This window comes from Rhinopithecus roxellana, chromosome 5 (genome assembly GCF_007565055.1).
Source record: "Rhinopithecus roxellana isolate Shanxi Qingling chromosome 5, ASM756505v1, whole genome shotgun sequence".
Lineage (NCBI taxonomy): Eukaryota > Metazoa > Chordata > Mammalia > Primates > Cercopithecidae > Rhinopithecus > Rhinopithecus roxellana.
This window is the reverse complement of record NC_044553.1, coordinates 122,015,687-122,035,033: the sequence shown is the minus strand read 5'-3', so window position 1 is coordinate 122,035,033 and position 19,347 is coordinate 122,015,687. Positions and strand designations below refer to the sequence as shown.

At 51.5% G+C, this 19,347-nt stretch overlaps 1 protein-coding gene across 1 annotated transcript; it reads left to right on the top strand.

Moving 5' to 3' along the window:
- The first annotated feature begins 7,742 nt into the window (after positions 1-7,742).
- VPS18 (VPS18 core subunit of CORVET and HOPS complexes) lies at positions 7,743-17,362 on the top strand. The gene is made up of 5 exons (XM_030931290.1): positions 7,743-8,183; positions 9,258-9,399; positions 12,272-12,363; positions 12,509-14,379; positions 16,019-17,362. The coding sequence occupies exons 1-5, from the start codon at positions 8,093-8,095 to the stop codon at positions 16,742-16,744; spliced, it is 2,922 nt and encodes a 973-aa protein (XP_030787150.1). The 5' UTR covers positions 7,743-8,092; the 3' UTR covers positions 16,745-17,362.
- The last annotated feature ends 1,985 nt before the right edge of the window (positions 17,363-19,347 follow it).

Here is a 19,347-nt window from a genome sequence, read left to right as displayed (position 1 = left end):
TGGGAGAACGGAGGGGCTTTAAAAAAGCTTTGTAGTGTTAGTAGAGACGGGGTTTCACCGTGTTAGCCAGGATGATCTCGATCTCCTGACCTCGTGAGCCGCCCGTCTCGGCCTCCCAAAGTGCTGGGATTACAGGCTTGAGCCACCGCCGGCCCGGCCAAAAGCTTCAAAACTTTAAAAAATATATGTGTGTGTACTTTATATATATGTGTGTCCATGTTTACTTCCAGAGCTGTCTTCATTAACCCAGTTTCTATGCAAGATCTGTGATTTTGGCCTATAATTTTTCATCTTCAAAATACAGTATAAAAATTACCAGTATACCCTTAATGAGATACAGAGCCTATAAAAATGGAAAATCCATAGCATGCTTGATGATTAATGAAGCAGACTATATTATCCAAACATTCCAAAAAGAAAAAATAATCACAATGATTTCTCTATTTTGGAAAAACATTCTCTTCTTCTACGTTATTGTTAAGATTTTTTTTCCTGTCTGGTGAGAATTAGAGAAGGCAGGGGCCTGATCCTGGCAAGGGGAGGAGTATCAGGGAAGGGAAGCCATTTCTAGAGGGAGCAATCCTCAACACCAGATACTGTAATGTCCAAATGGGTGTGGTGCATTTTGGAACATCCTTAGATCAGCATGACTGGGGCTCTGAGCGATGAAAACAGATGGAGTTTAACTGGGGATGGGGGCAAAGGACTGCTAGGTTTTCTTTCTTAGTAAGTATTTTTTTTTTTTTTTTTTTTTTTTTTTTTTTTTTTTTTTTTGAGACAGCAGGCTCACTCTGTCACACAGGCTGGAGTGCAGTGGCACAATCTCAGCTCACGGCAACGTCTGCTTAGTGATTCTTCAGGCTCAGCCTCCTGAGTAGCTGGGACTACAGGCGTGCATCACCATGCCCTGGCCAGAATTCCAAAGGATTATGCAGATACTTCACCCTCAAGGAAGCAAAAACTCCCACCCTTAAGTGCAGGGTGTGTAGTGACTTCCTTCCAAACAGTACAGCATGGAGAGGAGGGAAAAGAGTAACTCTGTAGTGGAGAATCCTGACAAGCACTATCTTGGTCACGTGATCAATACCAATGGTGATAAGTCATGTTGATAGTGTGTATCCTTGATATAACAGAGAGGTGTTGATAATGGTTCTTTATCTCCCCAAACCCATAAATAGCCCTAGTCTAAACATGAAAAAAAAATAGATGAATTATGAATTCCAACAGTCAGCATTCAACAAAATACTTGCCTAGTACTCAAAATTATCAAGGTAATCAAAACAAGGAACATCTGAAAATTTAAACACTGCTAGTCAAGAGCAGTTCAAGGAGACATGACAACTGTTTTTCCCTGTACATAACCTGTGATAAAATTTAATTTATAAATTAGGTCCACTGTGAGGTTAACAACAATAATAATATAGGACAATTATAACAACAGACTGCAATAAAAGTTATGTAGGCTGGATGAGTTGGCTCACGCCTGTAATCCCAGCACTTTGGGAGGCCGAGGCAGGCAGATCACCTGAGGTTGGGAGTTTGAGACCAGCCTGACCAACATGGAGAAACCCCGTCTCTACTAAAAATACAAAATTATCTGGGCAGGGTTGCGCATGCCTGTAATCCCAGCTACTCTGGAGGCTGAGGCAGAAGAATCACTTGAACCTGGGAGGCGGAGGTTGTGGTGAGCAGAGATTGTGCCATTGCACTCCAGCCTAGGCAACAAGAGTGAAATTCCGTCCCAAAAAATAAAAAATAAAAATAAAAATAAAAGTTATGAGGCCGGGTGTGGTAGCTCACACCTGTAATCCCAACACTTTGGGAGGCTCAGGCGGCCAGATCACCTGAGGTCATGAGTTGGAGACCAGCCTGGCCAACATGGTGAGACTCCGTCTCTACTAAAAGTACTAAAATTAGCCAGGCATGGTGGTGGGTGCCTGTAGTCCCAGCTACTCGGGAGGCTGAGGCAGGAGAATTGCTTGAACCCAGGAGGTGGAGGTTGCAGTGAGCTGAGAACATGCCATAGCACTCTAGCCTGGGCAACAGAGCAAGACTCCATCTCAAAAATAAATAAATAAATAGATAAATAAATAAATAAAAGTTATGTGAATGTGGTCTCTCTCTCTCAAAATATATTATTGTATTATCCACACCTATTTTCAGACTGCCATTGACTGCAGGCAACTGAAAGCCTGGAAAGCAAAACTACAGATAAGGGGAACTGCTGTACTTCAAATGGACACAGGCATCAATGAAAGAGCTTCCAGCAGGGTGCAGTGGCTGATGCCCGTAATCCCAGCACCTTGGGAGGCTGAGGCGGGAGGATCATGAGGTCGGGAGATGGAGACCATCCTGGCCAACATGGTGAAACCTGTCTCTACTAAAAATACAAAAATTAGCTGGGCATGGTGGCACGCACCTGTAGTCCCAGCTACTCAGGAGGCTCAGGCAGGAGAATCGCTTGAACCAGGGAGGCGGAGGTTGCAGTGAGCCGAGATTGCACCACTGCACTCCAGCCTGGTGACAGAGCCAGACTCTGTCTCAAAAAAAAAAAAGAAAAGAAAAGAAAAAAGAAAGAGCCTTCAGAGGCCAAAACAGGAACAATCTGAGCAATAATAGAAAGTAGTATTGGTGGGTTCTGGAAGTTAAAAATAAAAAATTTAAAATAGACCTGGAGCAGTGGCTCATGTCTGTAATCCCAGCACTTTGGGAGGCCGAGGCGGGTGGATCACCTGAGGTCAGGAATTCGAGACCAGCCTGGTTGGGTAAAACCTTATCTCTACTAAAAATACAAAACTTAGTCGGGCGTGGTGGCACACACCTGTAGTCCCAGCTATTCGGGAGACTGAGACATGAGAATTGCTTGAACCTGGGAGGTGGAGGTTGAGGTGAGCCAAGATTGCACCACTGCACTCCAGCCTGGCCAACAGAGTGAGACTCAGTCTCCAAAAAAAAAAAGGGGGAACAAAAGAAAAAAATGTTCATAATTCTATACTGATAAATAAACAGAAAAAGGGTGAAAAAAACTACATTTGAGAATCCTGAAGAACACTCCTTCAGCCAGGTAATCAAGAGTAAGATCAATAGTGATAAGTCAAGCTGATATGCACCCTTCATATAGTATGACGAGAATGCAGTGTGGAATGCTGGATGAGATCGTGTTCCAGAAAAAGGACATTCAAAGTAAGGGCCAGGCACGTTGGCTCATACCTGTAATCCCAGCACTTTGGGAGCCCAAAGCAGGCAGGTAGCTTGAGCTCAGAAGTTCAAGACCAGCCTGGGCAACATGGGAAAACCCTCTCTCTACAAAAAAAAAAAACAAAAATTAGCTGGGTATGGTGGTGTGCACCTGTAGTCCACGCTACTTGGGGGGCTGAGGCAAGAGGATCGCTTGAGCCCAGGAGGTCAAGGCTGTCAGGCCAGGCCTGGTGGCTCACAGCTCACACCTGTAATCCCAACACTTTGGGAGGCCGGGCCGGGTGGATCACCTGAGGTCAGGAGCTCAAGACCAGCCTGGCCAACATGGTGAAACCCCATCTCTACTAAAAATACAAAAATTAGTCAGGCATGGTCGCGTATGTCTGTAATCCCAGCTACTCGGAAGGCTGAGGCAGGAGAATCACTTGAACCCAGGAGGCGGAAGTTGCAGTGAGCCACATCAAACTATTGCACTCTAGGCTGTGCGACAGAGCAAGTCTCTGTCTCAAAAAAACAAAAACAAAAAAAGAAAAAAGAAAAAAGGCTGCAGTGAGCCATGATTGAGCCAGTACACTACAGCCTGGGCTACAGAATGAGACCCTGTCTAAAAAAAAGAAAAAGGCCGGGCGCGGTGGCTCAAGCCTGTAATGCCAGCACTTTGGGAGGCCGAGACGGGCGGATCACGAGGTCAGGAGATCGAGATCATCCTGGCTAACACGGTGAAACCCCGTCTCTACTAAAAATACAAAAAACTAGCCGGGCGACGTGGCGGGCGCCTGTAGTCCCAGCTACTTGGGAGGCTGAGACAGTAGAATGGCGTGAACCCGGGAGGCGGAGCTTGCAGTGAGCTGAGATCCAGCCACTGCACTCCAGCCTGGGCGGCAGAGCGAGACTCCGTCTCAAAAAAAAAAAAAAAGAAAAAGAAAAAAACAAAAAACACTAAGGAAATTTGAATGGAATATGAACATCAGTTAATATCAGTTAACACTAAGTTAATTAATCAACTCCAACCAAAACATTCCCATGGCCCATTGAATAAATTTGCAACCTGGCCACAGCCTGCCTCATTCCCTCCAATCCCTAGCACTCCAGTGTTTTACCCCAAAATCACACTGTTTGCAGGTCATTGCTGTTTTTCTTTCCTTTTTCCTTTTCTTCTTTTTCCTTTTTTTTTCTTTCTCTTTCTCATTCTCTCTTTCTTTCTTTCGTTTTTTGAGGCAGAGTCTCATTCTGTCTCCCAGGCTGGAGTGTAGTGGCACAACCTTGGTTCACTGAAACCTCTGCTTCCCAGGTTCAAGCGATTCTCCTGCCTTAGCCTCTCGAGTACCTGGGACCACAGGCATGCACCACCACACCTGGCTAGTTTTTGTATTTCTTTTTTTTTTTCTTTCCTTTTTTTTTTTTTTTTTTTTGAGACGGAGTCTCGCTCTGTCACCCAGGCTGGAGTGCAGTGGCCTGATCTCAGCTCACTGCAAGCTCCGCCTCCCGGGTTTATGCCATTCTCCTGCCTCAGCCTCCTGAGTAGCTGGGACTACAGGCGCCCGCCACCTCGCCCGGCTAGTTTTTTTTTTTTTTTTTTTTTTTTTTTTTTTTTTTTTTTGTATTTTTTAGTAGAGACAGGGTTTCACCATGTTAGCCAGGATGGTCTCGATCTCCTGACCTCGTGATCCGCCCGTCTCGGCCTCCCAAAGTGCTGGCATTACAGGCTTGAGCCACCGCGCCCGGCCTAGGTTTTGTATTTCTAATAGAGACAGGGTTTTGCCATGTTGGCCAGGCTGGTCTCAAACTCCTGGACTCAAGTGATCCTTCCACCTCAGCCTCCTAAAGTGCTGGAATTACAGGTGTGAGCTACCATGCTCAGCCCTGCTCTTGGTTTTCTTGAGGACTGCATAATACCATCTCTTTTTGCCCTTAGAGGTACTACATGCTCTTCAAGTCTTAGGTCAAATTCAATTGCTTTCTTACACAGATCCTCTCTCTCACTGGCCTAGCAGTCAGCTGTTACCTGTCTCATGGCAACCACCACAATGACTCTGAGGACTAGAGGCTGGTGCATATGTCTCTAGCTACGAGTTCCCTAAGACACCTCTGTATCTTCATGCTCAGAAATCCCTGGGTTATTTCCTGCAGTTTCTATCAAAGTAAAATGTCCACACTGCATCATTAGGGGCCCCCAAGTGGCCAGGATAAGAAAAGCCAGCTGGGCACAGTGGCTCTCACATGTAATCCCAGCTACTGGGAAGGCTGAGACAGGAGAATGGCTTGAGCCCAGGTGTTTAGATGAGCTATGATCACACCACTGCACTCCAGCCTGGGTGACAGAGCAAGATCTCTAAAAAAACTTCTGAGGGATCCAGAGAGGCTTCAGGGAAGAGGAGGACTTGAGAGAGACTGTCAGATGAAAGTCACATTTAGAGTTTATTAAGCACATGCTCCATGTTGGCCATTATGCTATAGCAGTGAGCTTTCACATGGATCACCTCATTTACTTCTCAACACAGACCTAATAGGTAGGTATTTGTCTCTGTAGATGAGGAAAGTGAAGCTAAGAGCATCTACTGTGCAGTGTCACAGCTAGCAAGTGACTGGGCAGGAATAAGAGATACAGCTTGCCCTTGGAGATCATACATGCACTTCAAGCCTTGGGTCAAATTCAACTGCTTTCACACAGGAATCCTCTCTTTTGATGCCCTAGCAGTCATCCCTTACCTGTCTCATTGTAACTGCCACACTGATTCTGTGGCTCTCAAAGAATCCAAAGTCCAGCCTAAGGACTGAAGAATGAGTAGGTGGAGATGTACTGTGGTAATCAACGCATGAGGGAGACTGCACTGAGTCGGCCACAAACAGGATCCACCCAGGGCCTATCCCACACATCCCGGAGAGCAATGGAGCCAAATAAGGGGGTGCTGGGGACCCTTACGCCATAGCTGCAAGTACTCTGTGTCCCTAAGGCAGCACTCCTATGCTGACCTCCAGCTGCTGATGGGCTCCATGCGGCAGAGACAGCCCTCTGCACCTGCCAGACCTGAGGGCAGATGGCAGGTGACCTGGGGGTGAAGTGTTATGTATGGAGCAGGGCAGCTCCCTATCTGGGATCACTTTTCTTAGAGGAAGCCTCCTGCCTATTGTCCTGCTCCTGCACTTCCCTCCTGGCACCTGGCAACCTCAGGTGGGAAGGCCACATTGAGGCTGCAGGCTTGGTCAGGAGAAGCAGGACCCTGATGCGAAGGGAAATGAGGCTAGATGGCATACTTGTCACCTGCCCCAGGGCTAGTGCCCCTCCAAGCCAGAGAGCCCTCAGTAGGGCTGGTGAGAGTCAAAGTTCTCCGCATGTGGCCAGAAAGTTGAGCAAGAGTAACCCAACCACAAAAGGTATGGTGCAAACCTGGAAACTTCTGAGAGCAAAGAGATACTACTGTTAGTCGTTAGGTGGGGGCCGCCCAGCAAAGCCAGGACGGTGGCGACCCTAGTCCAGAGTCTTCCACTTTAGCAAGGTAGAATCCATCGGCCCCAGAAGGGAACAGACTCCATCTGGGTCGCCTAAGCAGGTGGGAGAGGAAAACCCAACCATAGTCGCGCCCCAGCCCTCGCAGGTCCCTGAGTGAAGGCTCCCCTCTCCACCTCAGGCTGGGTGGTCCCCGCCTTCACGCTTGCTCCCACTTGTCCCTCGTTCTTGATGGACTTGGCAGGCATTTGTTCCCTGCTCCTCCATGCTCTCACGGCGCCGTGGCCACGTCGCTGGGAACGCCCCACCAGGCCAGAGACATTTTCCGTCTGGTTCTCTGCCACGTCCCCAAAGCCTGAACAGTGCATGGTACATTGTGGACGCTCATTCGTGGAGCAAACGCCTGATGGATAATCTATCACTTGCTTTTCTAGTATGAATGGTCTATTTTAATGGGTCCAGCGACCCTGCTGCCTTTTCCAGGGCGGGGAGGGTTTGTCCTCATCTCTGTGACCCCAGCTGCCAGCCCAAGCCTGGGCACAGAGTAAGTGCTCAACCACATTTTGGTAAATGAGTAAATGGAAGTGGCCCAGCAACCCTCAGCCAAGGAGCCACTGTGGGGCAGGTCAGGGCGGTTCCTGGCACAGGGTTTCCCACTAGCCTGGCCACCAGCTCTGCTGTCTCCCGGAAGCTGGGGGCCTCTGGGTAAGGGAGAAGAGTGGCCAGGACTTCTCTGCGTGTGCCCTGTGACGGTGGGCCCGAGCCAGCGATTGGATTGAGGAACGGGAGGTTCTCCGAGGCTGTTTAGAAAGGTGGGAGCGGGAGCTGGTCCGGGAGGCTGGACAGACCATGAGAGGGAAGCACAGCCTGGGCACGAAAGCCAGGGCTGGGCGGCGCCAGGCCGGTGGGGAACGCGGGCTGAGAAAGCCGGGATTGCCTCCTGGTGTCGAAGCCTGGAACTGCAGCAGGGTCCTGGGGCTTGTGTTCGACAGCACTCGCCACACGCCCCGCCCGCAGCCCTCGTCTCGCTTTCTGCGGGCGCGCCGGGCGACGTTGTGCGCCAGCGTACGTGGGGCTCTGAGAACCCGGAAGTTACGTTTTAGGTCCGCGTCACGGGGGCGGGAGTCAGCTGAGCTGCAGGGGCGAGGTTGGGATCACCTGGGACCAGCTGAAGGGAGCCTGTGATCTTTTGTTGGGGGTGGGGCGGCGGGGAGTAGGGTGCAAGACTGCGCCAGATTCAAGGGCGAGGACTGCCCGATTATCTCGCTGCATAAGGCAAGAGCAAGAGGATCCTCAGGATTTTAAAGAGGAGGCGAAGGTTGCAGGTTCCCAGGATCTGTCAGAGGCTGGGGAGTTATAGCTTCCATTCTGGGGCGACGGGGACCCCGGGGGGGAGCCCTTTTGTAATCCCCAGACCCCGGACAAAGGGCCCAGAGGCCGGGCACCATGGCGTCCATCCTGGATGAGTACGAGAACTCGCTGTCCCGCTCGGCCGTCTTGCAGCCCGGCTGCCCTAGCGTGGGCATCCCCCACTCGGGTAAGGAAGAGGAGGGTGCCGCTGCCCCTTTCGGCTCTCCTAGCATTTGCGTGGGAGCAGCGGGGAGGGCAGCTCCAGGAGCTCGAGGTCGTCCCCTGGGCCATGCCTTCCGGGTCTAGGCCCCTGATTCTCCTCAGGCTCTCTTGGCCCCCAGCTGGTGGATAGTCAAAGTTTGAAAGAGCTAGGGGAGCAGCGGCGTGATCTAGGCTCTACCGCTAGGGTCCTTTTGAGAGGGAATTGGGGCCCAGATAAGGAAGTACTCACCTACAGGGCGCAGTTGGGCTGTTGGGAGAACTTAGAATGGGCTCCCGGCTTCTGCTGATGCTTCTCCCACCAGGCCTCTTCTGGAGGTGGGAGGGAAGGAATGGGCAAAGAAAGCGGTGAAGGCGGAATATTGCAGAAGAAGAAGGGAGGGTCCCAGAGGGAATTTTGTCGCTGAACAGGGGAAAATGGAGATTAAATCTTTTCGACCTTGGCTATAGCTGGGTGCAGTCTGGAGTTTTGGGACGTTTTTTGTAGAAAGTAGTGAGTCTCCAGGAGAATGAGGGCATAGGGAGCCCTGGGGAACTGTTCCAGTGAGTGGTGTTAACGAATTGCAGCTGCTTTCACTCTAGTCTTTACCCTCATTCAGTGCTCAAAATATCCCAGCACTTGCCAACTCTACACTGAGGCCCATTACCGCATGGGCAGGGAGGGGGTAGAGAATGGGGCTATACTACTTTCGTTAAGCTGGGATTGCTGGGCCAAAGACCTGATAAGGGAGAATGCCCAGACCACCAGTCCCATCCCATCCCCACCCAGCCCCATTACCGCTGGGAGCAGGTACATCATGCTTGACAGCATCTTAAGGGTTCAAAGAATCAACCCCTCACTGCTGTCAGAGTGTGGAAAGAGCCCCAGACCTCTAATGTAAAGGTGACCAGCAAACGACTTGATATCAAACTATTTGTTAACCAAGGTCCTGGGGACAGGAATATGTCAGGAGAGTGGCGAGGAGCACCGTGGTGTTTTTCTGCCTCTCCTGACCCTTCATCTCTCTCTTCCATAGCTAATCTTGTCATTCCTTACCTGTAGGGTATGTGAATGCCCAGCTGGAGAAGGAAGTGCCCATCTTCACAAAGCAGCGCATTGACTTCACCCCTTCCGAGCGCATCACCAGTCTTGTCGTCTCCAGCAATCAGCTCTGCATGAGCCTGGGCAAGGATACACTGCTCCGGTAATCAAGGGCTCACAGAGCTTAGGAGTAGGGACTAGAGAGGTGTTTGGGGACTATTAACTCCTGGGGCCTTTCTTCCATTCCAGGCAAGTAAAGCAGTGAATTTGGAGTTTTCAGGAAATATCCTATCCCTTTCCAAAGAGAGCCAATACTTTGTAGTGGGTAGTGGTTGAGAATCTGGCCTGGCAGGGCATGGTGGCTCAAGAATCTGGCCTGGCAGGGCATGGTGGCTCACACCTATAATCTCAGCACTTTGGGAGGCCCAGACAAGAGGATCACATGAGATCAGGAGTTTGAAACTAGCTTGAGCAACATAGTGAGACACCCATCTCTACCAAAACAAATTTTTTAAAATTAGCCAGGTGTAGTGGTGCAGTCCCAACTACCGGGGAGGCCGAGGCAAGAGGATCACTTGAGCCCAGGAGTTCAAGGCTGCAGTGAGCTGTGTTTGCATCACTGTACTCCTGTCTCTTTAAAAAAAAAAAAAAAAGCCCAGGCACAGTGGCTTACACCTGTAATTCCAGCACTTTGGAAGGCTGAGGAGGGTGGATCACCTGAGGTCAGGAGTTCCAGACCAGCCTGGCCAACATGGTGAAACCTGTTTCTACTAAAAATACAAAAATTAGCTGGGCATTGTGGTGGGCGCCTGTAATCTCAGCTACTAGGGAGGCTGAGGCAGGAGAATTGCTGGAACCCGAGAGCCAGAAGTTGCAGTGAGCCATGCCATTGAACTCCAGCTGGGTGACAACAGGGAGACTCTGATTAAAAAAAAAAAAAAAAAAAAAAGGAAAAGGGAAAAAAAAAAAGCTGTTTAGGAGTGTGGAGTGTAGACATAAGAGTATTGATTGCAGCATTCTTGTGGTAGGAAAAACTGGATCCAAGCTGAATGCCCATCAACGGGAAAATGGTGATTAAATTGTAGTTCAGCCATAAAATAGAATATAATGCAGCTGTTTAAAAAAAAGAATTATCCTGGCTGGGCGTGGTGGCTCACGCCTATAATCCCAACACTTTGGGAGGCTGAGGCAGGCAGACCACCTGAGGTCAGGAGTTCAAGACCAGCCTGGCCAACATGGAGAAACTCCATCTCTACTAAAAATACAAAATTAGCCATGTGTGGTGGCGCATGCCTGTAATCCCAGCTACTTGGGAGGCTGAGGCAAGAGAATGGCTTGAACCCGGGAGGCAGAGGTTGCAGTGAGCCGAGACCATGCCACCGCACTCTAGCCTGGGTGATAAGAGTGAGACTCTGTCTCAAAAAAAAGAAGAGTTATCCTGGAAAACTGGGTTTGGGGGTGAAAAAAAACCAGTTAGAGCTATATCGATTGACTAGTGGGATGCTCACGAAATATCATTAATTTACAAATTAAGACACATACACATATATGCAATATGAAGGCATTTTTGTAATAGCAACAAAACCACCCTATTTGTGTTATGAGTATGAAAAAAGATGTTAACATGAGTTTTCTCAGTGGGGAATAACAGGAGTTTGAGAAGAAAATTAAGTCATTCTTTATACATCTTTGCGTCGATTCTTTAGTTAGAACAAGCATATAATTTGGAAAGACTTTCATAAAGAGAATATAAACAGGAGTACTCCTCAAGGTTTTTGTCAAGATGGATTGAGATAATACTAGACTGATGAAGCTTTCGGCATGGGGCTTGGTATGCAAAAGTGCCCAGTAACTATGAGCTGCTCTTCGTTGCTCCCTTCTTAACCCAGCAGTCTGGGATATCTCTGCCTGTCTTCCCAGATGCACTGGAGATCTTTTGGTTTTTTCCCCCAAGTCTGATTGAGTCTTCAATGGAGATTTTTTGAGCAGATGGGAAAATCTTCTCCTTAGTGATTTCTCAAAATAAGGTGAGGGAGCTTGCAGAGCTAAGGGGGTTTTTTGTTGTTTTTTTTTTTTTGAGACGGAGTCTTGCTGTCGCCCAGGCTGCAGTGCAGTGGTGCCATCTCAGCTCACTGCAAGCTCCGCTTGCCGGGTTCACACCATTCTCTTGCCTCAGCCTCCCGAGTAGCTGGGACCACAGGCGCCCGGCTAATTTTTTGTATTTTTAGTAGAGATGGAGTTTCACTGTGTTAGCCAGGATGGTCTCGATCGCCTGACCTCGTGATTCGACCACCTCAGCCTCCCAGAGTGCTGGGATTACAGGTGTGAACCACCACGCCTGGCCTATTTGTCTTTTTTTTCTTTTTCCCCCTTTTTGTGGAGAACATGGTCTTGCTATATTGCCTAGGCAGGTCTCAAACTCCTGGGCTCAAGCTGTCCTCTCGCCTCTGCCTCCCTAAAAGCTGAGATGACAGGTGTGAGCCACTGCGCCTAGCAAGAGAGTTCTTAAGTAGGACCCAGGGCTGGCAAGAGAGTTCTTAAGTAGGGCCCAGGGCTACTCCATAGGCAGAGCTTCTGTATTCAGCAATTTTTTTTTTTTTTTTTTTTTTTTTTTTTTTGAGATAGAGTCTCACTCTGTTGCCCAGGTTGGAATGCAGTGGTGCAGTCTCAGCTGACTGCAACCTCTGCCTCCCAGGCTCAGATGATCTCCCACCTCAGCCTCCGGAATAGCTGGACCACAGGTGTGTCCACCACACCCGGCTACTATTTTTTGTATTTTTTGTAGAGATGGGATTTCACCATGTTGCCCAGTCTGGCCTCAAACTCCTGAGCTTAAGCAATCTACCCGCCTCGGACTCCCAAAGTGCTGGGATTACAGGCCTGAGCCACTGTACCTGGCCTGTATTCAGCATCTTATGTGTAGATGTAGACTTCAGGGAAGAAAGTCTATGGCTTTTATCAGATTATTAAAGAGGTTCATGATCCAAAAAAGGATCTTCCCTTCTCTAGAGTGATAGTGACGCTTGTCCCCACAGCATTGACTTGGGTAAGGCAAGTGAGCCCAACCACGTGGAGCTGGGACGTAAGGATGACGCAAAAGTTCACAAGATGTTCCTTGACCATACGGGTAAGTGACAGTGGAGATCCGAGGAGGGGGCCTCTGGTCAGTCACTGCCTGGGTGGGTGGGCTCTGAGGGTGGTGTGGGGGCCAGGAGGAGGCTGAGAGTGGGAATGGCAGCATCCACTGGGGTGCCATACTCTCCCCACTCCAGGCTCTCACTTGCTGATTGCCCTGAGCAGCACGGAGGTCCTCTACGTGAACCGAAACGGACAGAAGGTACGGCCACTAGCACGCTGGAAGGGGCAGCTGGTGGAGAGTGTGGGTTGGAACAAGGCACTGGGCACCGAGAGCAGCACAGGCCCCATCCTGGTCGGGACTGCCCAAGGCCACATCTTCGAAGCAGAGCTCTCAGCCAGCGAAGGTGGGCTTTTCGGCCCTGCTCCGGATCTCTACTTCCGCCCGTTGTACGTGCTCAATGAAGAAGGGGGTCCAGCACCTGTGTGCTCCCTTGAGGCCGAGCGGGGCCCTGATGGGCGTAGCTTCGTTATTGCCACCACTCGGCAGCGCCTCTTCCAGTTCATAGGCCGAGCAGCAGAGGGGGCTGAGGCCCAGGGTTTCTCAGGGCTCTTTGCAGCTTACACGGACCATCCACCCCCATTCCGTGAGTTTCCCAGCAACCTGGGCTACAGTGAGCTGGCCTTCTACACTCCCAAGCTGCGCTCCGCACCCCGGGCCTTTGCCTGGATGATGGGGGATGGTGTGTTATATGGGGCATTGGACTGTGGACGCCCTGACTCTCTGCTGAGCGAGGAGCGAGTCTGGGAGTACCCAGAGGGGGTAGGGCCTGGGGCCAGCCCACCCCTAGCCATCGTCTTGACCCAGTTCCACTTCCTGCTGCTGCTGGCAGACCGGGTGGAGGCAGTGTGCACACTGACTGGGCAGGTGGTGCTGCGGGATCACTTCCTGGAGAAATTTGGGCCACTGAAGCACATGGTGAAGGACTCCTCCACAGGCCAGCTGTGGGCCTACACTGAGCGGGCTGTCTTCCGCTACCATGTGCAACGGGAGGCCCGAGATGTCTGGCGCACCTATCTGGACATGAACCGCTTTGATCTGGCCAAAGAGTATTGCCGAGAGCGGCCTGACTGCCTGGACACGGTCCTGGCCCGGGAGGCCGATTTCTGCTTTCGCCAGCGTCGCTACCTGGAGAGCGCACGCTGCTATGCCCTGACCCAGAGCTACTTTGAGGAGATTGCCCTCAAGTTCCTGGAAGCCCGACAGGAGGAGGCTCTGGCTGAGTTCCTGCAGCGAAAACTGGCCAGTTTGAAGGCAGCCGAGCGTACCCAGGCCACACTGCTGACCACCTGGCTGACAGAGCTCTACCTGAGCCGGCTTGGGGCTCTACAGGGCGACCCAGAGGCCCTGACCCTCTACCGAGAAACCAAGGAATGCTTTCGTACCTTCCTCAGCAGCCCCCGCCACAAAGAGTGGCTCTTTGCCAGCCGGGCCTCTATCCATGAGCTGCTCGCCAGTCATGGGGACACAGAGCACATGGTATACTTTGCAGTGATCATGCAGGACTATGAGCGGGTGGTAGCTTACCACTGTCAGCACGAGGCCTATGAGGAGGCCCTGGCTGTGCTCGCCCGCCACCGCGACCCCCAGCTCTTCTACAAGTTCTCACCCATCCTCATCCGTCACATCCCCCGCCAGCTTGTAGATGCCTGGATTGAGCTGGGCAGCCGGCTGGATGCTCGGCAGCTCATCCCTGCCCTGGTGAACTACAGTCAGGGTGGTGAGGTCCAGCAGGTGAGCCAGGCAATCCGCTACATGGAGTTCTGCGTGAACGTGCTGGGGGAGACTGAGCAGGCCATACACAACTACCTGCTGTCGCTGTATGCCCGTGGCCGGCCGGACTCACTGCTGGCTTATCTCGAGCAGGCTGGGGCCAGCCCACACCGGGTGCATTACGACCTCAAGTATGCGCTGCGGCTCTGTGCTGAGCATGGCCACCACCGCGCTTGTGTCCACGTCTACAAGGTCCTGGAGCTGTATGAGGAGGCCGTGGACCTGGCCCTGCAGGTAAGCCAGTGCATCTTGACTCCAGCTGGGAGAGGGACCCAAAGAGCAGCAGCTCTTTGTGGAAGGGCTTGGGAGGCCGTGGCTAGAGGGTGTTGGCTTCCCTTGCAGAGAAGGACGGTTAAGAGCTGGACTGTTAAGTCAGATTTGAATTCTGGCCATTTCACTTACTAAGCTGTGTGACCTTGGGCTAGTTTCTGAACCTCTCTGTGCTCAGATTATTCGGCCACAAAAGGGGGTCAGTGTTATAGTACATTTACCTCATAGGGGTGATAAAGTTCTGTGTATGAAAAGTACTCAGAGCCGGGTGTGGTGGCTCGTGCCTGTAATCCCAGCACTTTGGGAGGCCAAGACAGGCGGATCACAGGGTCAGGAGTTCGAGACCAGCCTGACCAACATGGTGAAGCCCCATCTCTACTAAAAGTATAAAAATTAGCCAGGCATTATGGTGCACGCCTGTAATCCCAGCTACTCAGGAGGCTGAGGCAGGAGAGTCGCTTAAACCTGGGAGGTGGAGGTTGCAGTGAGCTGAGATCATGCCATTGCACTCCAGCCTGGGTGACAGAGCAAGACTCCATCTCAAAAAAAAAAAAAAAAAAGAAAGAAAAGAAAAGTACTCAGGGCAGGTGCGGTGGCTCATGCCTATAATCCCAGCACTTTGGGAGGCCAAGGTGGGCGGATCACCTGAAGTCAGGAGTTCGAGACCAGCCTGGCCAGCGTTACTAAACCCTGTCTCTACTAAAAATATAAAAATTAGCTGGGCGTGGTCGCCCGCACCTGTAATTCCAGCTACTTGGCCGAGGCAGGAGAATCACTTGAACCTGGGAGAAGGAGGTGTCAGTGAACCGAAATCGTACCACCACACTCCAGCCCGGGCAACAGAGTGAGATTCTGTCTCAAAAAGAAAAAAAGAAAAGTAGTTAGAACAGTGCCTGGTACATACACGTTAGCAGAAGAGGAAGGTGCTGATTTACACTTCTCAAACCATGAATTGTCACCTGCCTTAGCATCACATGAAGTGCTATTTAACATGCAAATTCCTAGGCCTGAACTCAGGACTTACTGAATCAGAATGTTTGGGGACGGGGCTCAAAATTTGTATTTTGAGTATGTTTCCCAGGTGATTTCTTTCTTTTTTTTTTTTTTTTCTTTTTTTTGAGACGGAGTCTCGCTCTGTCGCCCAGACTGGAGTGCAGTGGCCCAATCTTGGCTCACTGCCAGCTCCACCTCCCAGGTTCACGCCATTTTCCTGGCTCAGCCTCCCGAGTAGCTGGGATTATAGGTGCCTGCCACCACGCCCGGCTAATTTTTTTGTATTTTTAGTAGAGATGGGGTTTCACCGTGTTAGCCAGGATGGTCTCGATCGCCTGACCTTGTGATCCGCCTGCCTCGGCCTCCTAAAGTGCTGGGATTACAGGCGTGAGCCACTGTGCCCAGCCTCCCAGGTGATTTCTAACTTCACTAAAATTGGAGCCCTACTACTCTAAGTAGCTTTTACATAGCTGTGGCAGGGGCAGGCCCCCTTGCTTTCGGGAGTGCTGGGAATCCTGCCTCGGGGCCTCTCCTCGGCCATCTCTCTCTCCCATAGTCTACATGCTGGGCAGGAAGGGGCTTGGCCCTAAAGCTCCTGCTCTCCCCACAGGTGGACGTGGACCTGGCCAAGCAGTGTGCAGACCTGCCCGAGGAGGATGAGGAATTGCGCAAGAAGCTGTGGCTGAAGATCGCACGGCACGTGGTGCAGGAGGAGGAAGATGTGCAGACAGCCATGGCTTGCCTGGCTAGCTGCCCCTTGCTCAAGATTGAGGATGTGCTGCCCTTCTTTCCTGATTTCGTCACCATCGACCACTTCAAGGAGGCGATCTGCAGCTCACTTAAGGCCTACAACCACCACATCCAGGAGCTGCAGCGGGAGATGGAAGAGGCTACAGCCAGTGCCCAGCGCATCCGGCGAGACCTGCAGGAGCTGCGGGGCCGTTACGGCACTGTGGAGCCCCAGGACAAATGTGCCACCTGCGACTTCCCCCTGCTCAACCGCCCTTTTTACCTCTTCCTCTGTGGCCATATGTTCCATGCTGACTGCCTGCTGCAGGCCGTGCGACCTGGCCTGCCAGCCTACAAGCAGGCCCGGCTGGAGGAGCTGCAGAGGAAGCTGGGGGCTGCTCCACCCCCAGCCAAGGGCTCTGCCCGGGCCAAGGAGGCCGAGGGTGGGGCTGCCACTGCAGGCCCCAGCCGGGAACAGCTCAAGGCTGACCTGGATGAGTTGGTGGCCGCTGAGTGTGTGTACTGTGGGGAGTTGATGATCCGCTCTATTGACCGGCCGTTCATCGACCCCCAGCGCTATGAGGAGGAGCAGCTCAGTTGGCTGTAGGAGGGTGTCACCTTTGATGGGGGTGGGCAGTGGGAGCAGCGGCTTGAACCCACTTGGGAAGGCTGCCTCCCAGGCTCTGCTAAGTCATCTTGCAATTGCCCCACTGTCACCATGTTGACGGGAGCAGAGTAGTGCTGTTGGCCAGGAGGTGTCAGGTGTGAGTGTATTCTGCCAGCTTTTCATGCTGTTCTTAAAGCTGCAGTTATGCCAGACCATTAACGTGCCTCCTGGTAGAGGCCCTTTACCTGGAGAAGTCAGAAATCTGACCCAGTTCCACCCCTGCCTCTAGCAGCTCTTTTGTCCCTGTCATTCCCCACACACATCCTGTTCACCTCGAGAGAGAGAGAGCACCTTTCTTCTGTCTGTTCACTCTGTGGCCTCTGAACTCCAGCTCTTCTCCCTCAGAAGAAGCCTTCTCTTCCACCTGCCTGTAGATGTCCCAGAAGTGAGAAGGCAGCCTTCGAAGTCCTGGGCACTGGGTGAGAAAGTGATGCTAGTGGGGGCATGCTTTTATGCACACTGGGGCTCCAGTGTGAAGGGTGCCCTGGTGCTGAGGCCTTGTGGAGGATGGTGGGTGATGGTGATGGAGGTGGAGAGCATTAAACTGTCTGCACTGCACTGGTGGCTTTGTGTTGATGCTGGGCCAAGTGGTGTGTGAGTGATCTCCAGGCGGGGCTGGAGTGTCACAGGGAGGCTTCCAGGCCCTATATGCCCCCATACCTTGGCACACGGTCCTTCACCTTGTCCCCCAACTCTACCTCTCCAGGGCTCATTGGGGATTGCAGCCAACCAGCCTGAATTGGGAAGCAGGGGCAGTTCTTCCCTTTGGCCAGCAGATGGTGCTGCTCCCCACAGAATCCTTTTGCTTTCGGCCAACTGGGAGCAGTGATTTCTGTCACTCTGTTAGTGCTTGCTTCCTCCCTACTTGTCCCAAGAATTTTCTTGGAGTCAGCCGAGTGTGGTGGGTCAAGCCTGTAATCCCAGGACTTTGGGAGGCCAAGGTGGGCGGATCACGAGGTCAGGAGTTGGAGACCATCCTGGCTAACATGGTGAAACCCCGTCTCTACTAAAAAATACAAAAATTTAGCCGGGCGTGGTGGCGGGCGCCTATAGTCCCAGCTGCTTGGGAGGCTGAGGCAGGAGAATGGCGTGAACCCGGGAGACGGAGTTTGCATGAGCTAAGATCACGCCACTGCACTCCAGCCTGGGCGAAAAAAAAAAAAAAATTTCTTGGAGTCTCCACTGTCTAACCATAACTTGAAGCCCCTCATTCTTCCTCCCTCAAGTAGCCCTCAGGCATGCTAGACTTTGCTTGCCCCTCTGCCAGCTTGGATCCCTGCCTTCCCCGCTCCTGCCTGGCTTTAAGACAACCCTACCACTGTCTACCATTTAACTACAATGTTGAGGCCCAGCATGAAGGTGAAACTGCTGTGGCCTGTATCCATGGCATTTGGCGGATATGTTTTCTCATCTTGCTCCTGTGACCTGCTCCTCCCCGCAAATTACACATCTTCAGTTGTGGCTAAATCCTAGGGAGTCCTGGAGTGGGGCCTCCCTGTGACATCAGCAGAGCACCCTTTGCCCTGTGGACTGGTGTTCACAGTGCACTGCCCAGCTCTGTGGGTGTGATCTATCAGCTGGCAAAACAGTTCCTGCAGTCAGGCCAACATCACTGGCCACTGCAGGCTGCTTTTCCCTCTTCCTAGCCAGGCATGGGGTCTCACACTTGTAGTCTTAGCTACTTAGGAGGATGGTTTGAGCCCAAGAGGTGAAGCTGCAGTGAATTATGAATGTGCCACTGCACTTCAGCCTGGGTGACAGAACAAGGACCCTCTTTTTTTTTTTTTTTTGAGACGAAGTCTTGCTCTGTCACCCAGGCTGGAGTGCAGTGGTGCAATCTTGGCTCACTGCAACCTCCGCCTTCTAGGTTCAAGGATTCTGCTGCCTCAGCCTCCCGAGTACCTGGGATTACAGGTGCACATCACCACGCCTGGCTAATTTTTGTATTTTTAGTAGAGATGGGTTTCACCATGTTGGCCAGGCTGGTCTCGAACCCCTGACCTCAAGTGATCCGCCCACCTCAACCTCCCAAACTGTTTGTATTACAAGCATGAGCCACTGTACCCAGCCAGAACCCTCTTTTTTTTTTTTTTTTTTTTAAAGAATTTTATCTCCTGCAGTACAGGTTGAACTTTGCTGCAGAATTCCCTAACTACTAGAACAAGAGGATCTCTTCATGGCTTCTGTTAGCTGAGAGGGCTAATGGGAAGCTGCGCTTTTTTTTTTTTTTTTTTTTTTGTGAGACGGAGTCTCGCTCTGTCACCCAGGCTGGAGTGCAGTGGCCAGATCTCAGCTCACTGCAAGCTCCGCCTCCCAGGTTCACGCCATTCTCCTGCCTCAGCCTCCCGAGTAGCTGGGACTACAAGCACCCGCCACCTCGCCCGGCTAGTTTTTTATATTTTTTAGTAGAGACGGGGTTTCACCGTGTTAGCCAGGATGGTCTCGATCTCCTGACCTTGTGATCCGCCCGTCTCGGCCTCCCAAAGTGCTGGGATTACAGGCTTGAGCCACCGCGCCCGGCCGAAGCTGTGCATTTTTGATGA